Source organism: Mastomys coucha, unplaced genomic scaffold (assembly GCF_008632895.1).
Source record: "Mastomys coucha isolate ucsf_1 unplaced genomic scaffold, UCSF_Mcou_1 pScaffold9, whole genome shotgun sequence".
Taxonomy (NCBI): Eukaryota; Metazoa; Chordata; class Mammalia; order Rodentia; family Muridae; genus Mastomys; species Mastomys coucha.
This window is the reverse complement of record NW_022196915.1, coordinates 7,166,465-7,176,849: the sequence shown is the minus strand read 5'-3', so window position 1 is coordinate 7,176,849 and position 10,385 is coordinate 7,166,465. Positions and strand designations below refer to the sequence as shown.

Sequence of the window (10,385 nt, the reverse complement as noted above, 5' to 3'; positions counted from 1 at the left end):
TTTTTTTTAAGCTCCTCCATGATTTTAATGTGCATTCTGAATTGAGAATCACTGACTGAGGTTATGTGCATAAACACTTGGCATTCAGCGCCACATTGCAATCAGTAGGTTCTCTCATAGACCGAAGCAGTTAGTTGCAGTGGGCGTCATATACAGGAATGCCCACAAACTGACAGAATGCAACAGGCACATGGAGAACAGAAACTTCCATCATATTATTTCACAGGACAGGGAATTTAGGAACCAAGCTGAATCCACGAAGAAGAGGATTGTCTGGGACTTGGAAAGTCGCTGCTTCCTCCATCCTACTGCTGTGGCAAGGTGGGAACAGCCAAGAATTGCACCCAACCACCTGGTTCCCCTGGGGGTGGGGGAGGGAAGTTCTTAACGCTGTTTACATTTGAGTTAAGGCTGTTTGAAACTTTCTCTTCTACTCTGTCTGCATCAGCTTGACATTTTGTTTATCTGCTGATAGCAGAAGCCCTAGTGATGGAGACTTCGCAGAGGGGAGCATTTCTTTTCCACTCACATAAAATAATTCTAAAACTGATTTGCACAGCCTTTGCTCTACCTCATAGCTCAAGATTGCTAGAGCTCATGCATGCATACGTGTGCACGCATGCATGTATGAGTGTGTGTGTGTGTGTGTGTGTGTGTGTGTGTGTGTGCGCGCGCACACGCATGGTGTGTCTCTGTGACTTTCAGGGGCAGCAGAGAGATGAGGCAGGAAGGCCATCTGGAGCCACGCAGCTAGTATTGGTTCAAACTTCAGGAGTTGTTTATTTCTAGTTTATTTAAGCACAGCATAATCTGGTGAGAACTATTCTTGTGATGATCAACTCGGTCCCATGTGCACAGCAAAGCATGCCTTAATCTCTTTGAGGAACAAAACAAACTGAATACAGATCAGACATAACTACACTGAAACTGTAAAGTAGTGACACCTGTGACACCTTCTATAAAGACAGGTTCTACAGACAGACTAAGAAAAACAAATTTACAAGAAAGGTCTGGTGCTGGCTCTGGATTTCGAAGAGGCCACTAGACTAGAAAGTATGTCTTTTCCCACCTTCTGGCAGAAAACACGCTTTGCATTCCTTCTGTTGGAACCACATGTACTTAACATGCCAGGTCCCTTTAGCGCGTGCCCTTGAGCACAAAGCTCTGAATGCCCCCCATGAACTTGGCTGGAGAGCTGGCCTAGCAGTTAAGAGCACTTGTTACTCTTGCAGAGGGCCCAGGTTTGATTCCTGGCATCCATATGGCAGCCCACCGCCATCTGCAACTCTAGTCCCAGGGAATACAAAGAGGTCATCTTCTGACCTCTGTGGACACCAGGCATGCCTGTGGCACACATACATACATGCAAGCAAAACACTCAAACATGCGAGGTTAAAAAACCAAAAGGATTGCTGGAGCCCTGGCTTGCCCCCAGAAAGTGGTTGAAGGGAGCATATGTGGGTTCAGAAGCTCCCGTGCTGGTGGTTATTAGGGCTTTTGTCAGCCCCGCCCCACACACCCTCCAAGAGCCTTCCAGGAAACTAATAACCTCTGTCTATATCTTATGGGTCATCTCTAGATGAAATTGATGCTAGAAAATACATTGTTTTAGTTGAATACATTGTCACCCAGCCCGAATCAGCATATCATTACTAAGGAGAGACAGGAGGCTTGATACTCTACAAATAAATATCTGTCTCTGCTACAGAAAGCTGGTTACAGATGAGGAACAGAGGAGTGTCAATGGACCTGCCATCACAGGCCTTGGCTCTGGCTTTTAAAAACATTTTTTCTCCAGAATAGTTTAATTTATTAATAATAATAAAAAAAGTTGGTCTGGTATTTCAGAGGTGTACTTCTGGTCCTCTACCTGGTCATGTGTAGCTCACTTTCCATGTTGATGGATTTGATTTTACTGAGGATAAACTGCTGCTCTTATTACTTTGAGCACATATTCCTCCATTAGATCACTTAAGTAGAATATAAAGCTTTAATTGTTTTAATTTATGAAATCTATGGGTGTCTGCCCTGTGTTCTGTGGATTTGAATCTGTGCCTCAGTATTTTGTTTCTCTGTAACCTCTAGCACTTCTTATCTGCTTGCTCATTAGTGCACATGTACAGCCTTTCCCCATGGGCCTGGGCTGCTGGCTCGTTTTCTGTTTGAGAAAAACCATTATTTCTCCTCTTGCATGATAGCCTAGTGAGTGCAGTGAGGTTTTTGACTGGCTATGAGGTTCACTGGTGGACATGTTTGGTGGGGTAACAACACAGTGGAAGCTTCGGGAGTGCAGGGCCTGCTGCTCCTCCAGGGTCCATGACTGGGGAGACCTTGACCCCACAGACATGGATGATTCACTTCTGAGTTACCATGTCTTCAATCTCATCTGCATCAAATTTTGTGAAGCCCCACTTCCTCATATGTGGGATCAGAGGACAACCTGTTGAGGTGTATTTTCTTCCACCACAAGGGTCCCACTGAGCCATTGTCCCTCTTTAATGTTGGTATCTGAGTGTTATAGTTGAGGAAACAGGAATTCAAGGACTAGAGGTTCTTTGTGTGAGGTTTGGCCCTGATCTGTTCAGGAGCCAGATACAGTGAGTATTTATTGTAGCCATGTCACAGGCCCCTGGGTAATTTCTCTTGCCTGTCATCTTTGGGCTAACCTAAGAGCACCTGTCAGGATGGGACTCTGTTCTGTTGCTCTCAGCTGAAGTCTGTGCTTTTGCTGGAGCCCTGTTGCTGTGGCTGCAGGTTTTGGGGGTGGGAATGGGTCTATGTGTTTTAGTAGCTTTGAGTCCTAGGGATGTCGTTCTCAGAAGGGTTCATAGTCCTTTTTGCCTCCTTCCCAAACTTTTGTGAGATAGGAAAGCTGGGCAGAGGTGGAATTGTGTAGCTGGCTGTCTTCTCAGAACACAAAGCTCTGGTAGTTTCCCTTAAAGATCAAACCTTTTTTACAGAGGACACTCCAAACTGTGGACACTTTCAATCCCAGCACTGAGGAGACAGAGGTAGAACTCAGTCTGTGAGTCTGAGGCTAGCCTGGTCTACAGCAAGTTCCAGGTCAGCCAGGGCTACATAGTGAGACCCTGCCTCAAACAAACCAACCCTGGGGAGCATTTAAAACCATTTACTTTCCACTCCTCCTTGAAGCATGAGGTTTTTCTCCTTCCTGCATGGCTCCTACATTTAGAACAGGTAGCCCTGAGATCTGGGTGCCCTGGAGTTTTTTTTTTAACTCTTAGTCTCAAATAATTTGTAAAAGTTATAATTGAGGGTTTTTTTTTTCCTGGTGCTGTACTGGCCTTAGCTATCAGTAAAGTGGATCTCAGCTCTGATCCACCTCTCTAAGTTTCAGTCACAATTTTCCCTTTACCTCAACTCTCTGATGGAGCTAAGGGGGAAAAAAAGTCCAATTTTCAATTTGACCAGCTTTTTTTCTTGCTGTAAGTACAGCAGAGACACTTTATAGCTGTGTCTGAGCTGGAAGTCCACTCAACCACAGTAAAAATAAACACGTGTGCCAACTTTAATAACAATTAAATAATTATTCACTAGACGTGGACTTTATAGTTCAAAGAATACCAACATTTTTATATCACTTACTTAGTGCTATGATAAAATACCCGACCAGAGTATCTTCAGGGGGAAAAAAGGTTGATTTGTCCATCATGGTGGGAAATTAGGAGCTGAGACAGCTGATAGTGTCAGGGAGCAGAGGCAGGTGAAGGATGTCACTCCTATCCTTATTCAGTTAGAGACCTCAGCTCTCCAAGTGCTGCCAGCCACATTCAGTCAGTGTGGGTCTTCCTTGTGCCATTAAACCTGTCTAGAAACATCCTAGGAAATATATGCAGGGATGGTAAATATAAGTCTTGCCAACTTGATGAGACTGATCATTACAATTTTCAGTGTGTTTGTTTATTTAGACAGGGTCTCCCTATGTAGACAAGGCGAGGCTGATCTGAAATTCAGCTCTCCGACTTCTGTCTAGCAGTGCTAAGATTAAAGACATGCACCACCTCCCCAAACCTCCCCAGTAGATTGTTTGGTTTTGAGACAGGGTCTTGCTGCATCCCAGACTAACCTGGAACTCGCTGTGCAGCCCTCAAACTTGTGGTCTTCTTGTGTTAGCCTCCTGTTGAGCTTATGCCACCCTGTGGCACTGAAAGATGTGTTCTTTGAAATTGTTAGCATTTAAACAATTATTTTTATATATCTATAAACCCAGGAAGGTTTTTTAAAAAAATCAACCACCAAGGCTAGTGAGGTGGCTCAGCTATGATGAGCATCTTCTCTGCTTCCAGGGGACACTTGCTCAGTGCTGCCACCCACATCAAACAGCTTGCGACTGCCAGGAACTCCAGATCTAGGGCATCCAGTGCCACCCACAGGCACTGTACTGACATGTGTGTAACCCATTCAGAGGCATGCACATAACACATGATTCAAAATAATAAAAATTTTAAAATATCAGCAGTGTAGCCGGGCATGGTGGTGGACATCTGTAATTCAAGTTCTCAGGATCTTGAAACAGAAGGGTTCTAAGATTGAAAACAAACTGGGCTGTACTAGTGAGACTGTCTCACAAATAAACGTAAAGCCATCTGGCTAATAAGACATTCACTGTCTCTCTGTCCTTGTCTCTGTCTCTCTCTCATGTACACACACACACACACACACACACACACACACACACACACACACACACACAAAACCCACCATGTATTCCATTACTTTCTAGGCAATAGATTTTATTTTTAGTACTTTGAACTGAACCCGGACTGGGCAAGCACTCACTTGACCAACTGAGCCATTCCCCCAGCTCATTTTACTCATAATTTCCTAACACAGAAGAGCATTTCCTTTTAAGCTCTACCATTTGTATTTGCAGACAGTGCTGATGGTTTTTAATTTGCAGTTTACAGAAGCGAATTGCTGACTGCCGACTCTGGCCAGTGGAGATCACAAGAGTGCCTTTGATCGTTCTGCCGAAAGCCAAACCAGGCAAACTTGAGAAGGTAAACATGTGGATCCCTAAAATAAAACGAGTGTGGTGGCTTCTGCCCATGGTTCCCAGCACTGGGAAACTGAGACAAGGATCATTTTAGATCAGGAGTTGGAGAGCAGCCTAGACAACAGAGAGAGCCTTCCCCTCAAGTTTTTAAAATTAGAAGTGACCTATCAAGTCAAGTCCGTTATTCTGTATCTCTGTGTCTAATCCAATCTTATGTGGCTCTTTCCCCTAATGTGACTAGTTTGTGGATCTTTGCCTAGGGCTTTCTTTGTGTATGTACTGACAGCTGCTTTCCCAGGAAAACCAGGCTGATTGGCTACTGACATTCTCTGCTGCTCACAAATACTTGTTCAAGCCTTCTCTTCAGATATTCACTTCCCTGACCCTGTGTTACAGTCTTACCATAGGTACCATAAGAAATACTCATTTTTATCTATGTCAGAATGAGTGATACGGTTCAATCTAGTTAACTTAGACCTACCTACAAAAGATGTTAGACTGCTTGTTAAGTGATAGGTTCATAGATAAACCACGATTCTGGAAAGACGGGGTTTTGTGAGCCTGGAACATGTTCTGTATCATTTTTCCTGTCTATGTCTCATCCTTACTCCATGTGTGTAAATTCTGTGAGGGTAGGGGTTATTCAATAGACTGCTTTCATAGTCTGCACAAACCTAGCATGACACACAACTCAGAGCAGCACACAACTCAAGCTTCTAAGTTATTTGATTTGGTTTTGAAGAGGTTCTTTTCTGTAACAAAAATCCACCGTGGAAATCAGCATGGTGGTTCCTTAGAAAACTAAGAACAGATCTAGTGTGACATAGCTGTACCACTTCTGAGTATTTGCCTAACAGGCTCCAAGTCAACATATCACAGAGATACTAGCCCATCCATGTTTATTGCCACACAGTTCACAGTAGCAAAGCTTCGGAACCAGCCCAGGCATTAAACCACAGAGGAATGGCTTTAAAGATGTGGAGCTTCCCTTTGGTACAATGATCATGTTAAATGGCAGTCTACTGAGTGACCCCTGCCCTCACGGAATTTATGCACAAGGAGTAATAAAGAGACATAGACAGGAAAAAATGATACAGAACATGTTCTGTAACATGTAAGTCTAAGATAACTAGATTGAACTATATTACTCATTTTGACCTAGATAAAAATGACTATTTCTTATGGTACCTATGGTAAGAGTATAAATACATAATGGATTTTTTTTCAGCCATAAGATATAAAATAGTCACTTGCAGGAAAACAGATGCAGTCATATGATACCAACTAAGTAAGTCTCAGAAAGAGAAATACATATTTTCTGTCATTTGGAGTTCCTGGATTTAATACAGATACTTAAAGTTATGTCTGTGCATGTGACATGAAAGTAGAAAGCAACACCAATTAGGGGACAAGAAGGGGAGGGGGAAGGCTGTGTGGAGGAGCACACTCAGTGCACACACATCCATGACTGAACATGTCCTTATGTAACACAGCATTGCACACTGGGAATGTGTATGATGAAAATGGTTTCCAGCACTTGGGAGGCAGAGGCAGGCGGATTTCTGAGTCCAAGGCTAGCCTGGTCTACAGAGTGAGTTCCAGGACAGTCAGGGCTATACAGAGAAACCCTGTCTCGAAAAACCAAAAAATAAAACAAAAATGGTTTGTGTTTGTTATATTCATTTATTTATTTTCATTTTATGTGCATTAGTGTTTCATCTGTATGTATGTCCGTGTTAGGGTATCAGATCCCCTAGGACTGGAGTTAAAGACAGTTGTTAACAGTCATCTGGGTGCTGGGAATTGAGCCCAAGTCCTCTGGAAGAGCAGACAGTGCTCTTAACCACTGAGCCATCTATCCTGTTGATGGTTGGTGTTGTTGTTTTGCTTTTGAGACACAATATCTCTACATAGCCCTGGCTGCCCTGGAACTCACTATGTAGATCAGGCTAGCCTTAAACTCACAGAGATCCTCCTGTTTCTGCCTCTAGAGTGCTGGGATTCAAGCCATGTGATACCATGCCTACCCCTGAAAATCATTTGAAATGCTAGCTTTGTGCATAATATCCATGCATATATGAGTGTCTGTATGTGTGTGGGTGCACATGTGCATATGAGTACATGTGCACATATGTGCGTTAGTATGTTGAGGCCAGAGGTTGACACTATATTTTCCTTGATAGCTACCCACCTTATATGTTACAGCCAAGTCTCTTACCTTTAACTCAGAGTTCCCCACTTGGACTAGTCTAGCTAGCTGGCCTGCTCTGTCCTGATGTCAATGTTGGGATTCCAGTGGGTTGCTCCCCATGATCAGCATTTATGGGTGTGCTGGGATCCAGATTTCTGTCCTCAACCACCGTGAGCCCTGAGCCATCCCCCCAAAAGTTTTTTTTTAAGATTTATTTATTTATTACATATAAGTACACTGTATCTGTCTTCAGAGACACCAGAAGAGGGCATCTGATCTTATTACAGATGGTTGTGAGCCAGCATGTGGTTGCTGGGATTTGAACTCAGAACCACTGGAAGAGCAGTCAGTGCTCTTCACCACTGAGCCACCTTGTCATCCCCCCAAAGAGTTTTTGAATGAGGAAACCCTACTCTATCTAAAACAGAATAGTTATATCAGCATATAACTACTTCCCTCTTTTTTATAATGTATATTGGTTAACATCCCTTAGATATCAAAGCCATGAAATGTTATGATGGAAACAAAGGATTTTCTTCATCTCACATCTAAGTTATTATAGTAGGCACATGTAAAGAGATTACTTTTAAACTTGGAATTGTTGTTTTCTCTAAAATTTGATTTTCCCTTAACATATTTTATGGCAAAATGACGTTAGAATATGTTCATTAGCAAGCACTTTGTCTTTAGAGTGAGAGTTGTATTTGCAATCAGGTCTTGCAAATACAAGGCAGGCTTGTTTGTGGTCCTTAGTCAGTGGCAGGAGTTGCTAATTAATGGAAGCACTCCTTGGAACCTGGATACAAAGAGAGTCCCCTTTCTCAGCAAAGCATGACCTATCAGCTGAGGATACATGTCAAAACATGCTGGTCAGAAGCCACAGTAAAGCTCTGGAAGGTTCTGCTCATGTCACAGAACTCTAAAATACAGTCCGAGCCAGATCATCCGATTATCTTAAATTCTGTTATCTCTTTTACAAAATTTTACTTTTCTTCTAAGAAGTGATTTGCTGACATGGACGTTTTGGTTGGGTGTTTATAATGTCAATTCAGTTGAATGTATCAGTTAACTTGCCTACAGCTTTTAACCTTGCCTCATTAACCTTGCTAATAAGCATTTCCTTGGTGGTTATTAAACCCACTCTGGAAATGACACCAGGTCCCAAAGTGTCTGCCACTGAGCAAGCATACAAAGCTACTTGCTTAGCAGAGCTTGTTTTAAGAACAAATCTTTGATCTCCAAGTCTGAACTCCACACCATACGCCCCTCCTCTGTAGCTGTAACAGCTCTACTCGTATTCCCTTAGATCGATGATGAAAACCAGCTTTCCTTTCATGGTGTGGCTTACGTCAACATGGTCCCACTCCTGTATCCAGGAGTGAAGAGGATAAGAGGGGCTTTTCATGTGTACCCCTACCTGGATGGGACAGTCTTTGAAAAGGTAAGAAACTGCATAAGATGTATCATCTTAATTTATCGTCCATATTCCATATATGTATTTCATTGTGTCTTTAGCGCTCAGGTCTTTGCAATGACATCTAGAACCGCTTAGTATATTGCACTCACCACTGTGTGAGAATTAAGGCTGAGAGAAGCATTTGTCTTTGGGTTATAGACATATACGTTCCGACATCATTTCAGTGCTATGTCAATTTAGTTCCTTCATGACCTCCCCAGGTATGGTTGCTAACTGCATTTGTAATATAGACGGGATTTCTTGTATGTAGCTTGGGCTACTCTTGAACTTACAACTTTTCTGCTTCCCAAGTGCTTGGGATTATAGGACATGCCCATGTTTTGTTTTGCTTTTGTATTTTGTTTGTTTGTTTGTTTGTTTTTTTTGGAGGCAGAGTCCCACTGTGCCAATCTGGCTGTCCCAGAACTTGATATATAGATCAAACTGGCCTCAAATTCTCAGAGATCCATCTGCCTCTGCCTCCAAACTGCTGAGATTAAAGGTGTGCATCACCATGGCAGACCTGAGTATGATATGATGATGTTGTTGATGATGATGATGAAAGAGGAAGAAGGAGGAGGAGGAGGAGGAGGAGGAGAAGGAAGAAGAAGAAGAAGAAGAAGAAGAAGAAGAAGAAGAAGAAGAAGAAGAAGAAGAAGAAGAAGAAGAAAAGAGGAAGAGGAAGAGGAAGAGGAAGAGGAAGAAGAATCAGTGCTCTGTTTCCATATACACGCACATGCCAGAAGACGGCATCAGATCCCTTTATAGATAGTCGTGAACCACCATGTGGTTGCAGGGAATTGAAGTCAGGACCTCCGGAAGAGCAGTTAACTCTTAAGTTCTTAACTGTTGAGCCATGTCACCAGACCCTATCTTATTATTTTTACTTGTGTTGGCAAGAAGCTCAGAGAGTAAAGGCACTTTCAGGCAGTCCTGACAACCTGAGTTTGATCCCCAGATCCCATAAGATGAGATAAGAGGGAAGCACTTTTCTTAAGAGTTGTCTGCTCACCTCCATAATACCCACAGAAGCACACACACACACACACACACACACACACACACACACACATACACACACACACACAAAATTAATACAGTTGAACTTATTTATTTGTCTTTTTATTATTTAAAACAATCTTTAAATGTAAATATATTTGACCATATTCTTCTCCTCCCCCAAGTCCTTCCAGATCCTCTCCCTGTCCCTTACTACCCAACACCAAAAAGCCAAACACAACAAGGAAACAAAATAAAACAACATCCAAACAGGAAAACCAAACAAACTCACCAAACTGTAACTAAATAAAAGCACACAAGAAACTGTGGGGTCCATTGTAGTTGTCCAACTATATGTCCTGTGCATGAGACCTGACCTGGAGTGACGCTTATGACAGCTCAGTTGTTAACCTTCACTATAGTGACCAGGTGCTTGCTCGCTCGCTCACTCATTCATTCATTCATTCATTCACTCATTCATTCATTCATTCACTCATTCATTCATTTAAAAAATATGACAAAATACAATAAGATGAAACAAAAGCTATCACATGGAGGCTGGAAGGATAAATCAACAGGAGGAAAAGAGCCCAAGAGAAGAAAGCACAAGAATCAGAGACTCATTTGATCACACACTTAGGAATCTCATAAAAACACTAAACTGGAAGCCATTATGTGCATGCGTATGTGTATATGCATATATGTATACGTGTGTATGCATG

The 10,385-nt window shown here is 42.5% G+C and overlaps 1 protein-coding gene across 2 annotated transcripts in view; it reads left to right on the top strand.

The window, feature by feature from the left end:
- The window catches only part of Cfap70 (cilia and flagella associated protein 70), a 61,228-nt gene that overhangs the window by 21,768 nt on the left and 29,075 nt on the right, over positions 1-10,385 (top strand). For both annotated transcript variants that reach the window (XM_031361270.1, XM_031361269.1), the window contains exons 8-10: positions 227-321; positions 4,922-5,021; positions 8,515-8,649. In XM_031361270.1, the coding sequence (XP_031217130.1) occupies positions 227-321; positions 4,922-5,021; positions 8,515-8,649 (330 nt within the window). The remainder of the gene's footprint in view (positions 1-226; positions 322-4,921; positions 5,022-8,514; positions 8,650-10,385) is intronic.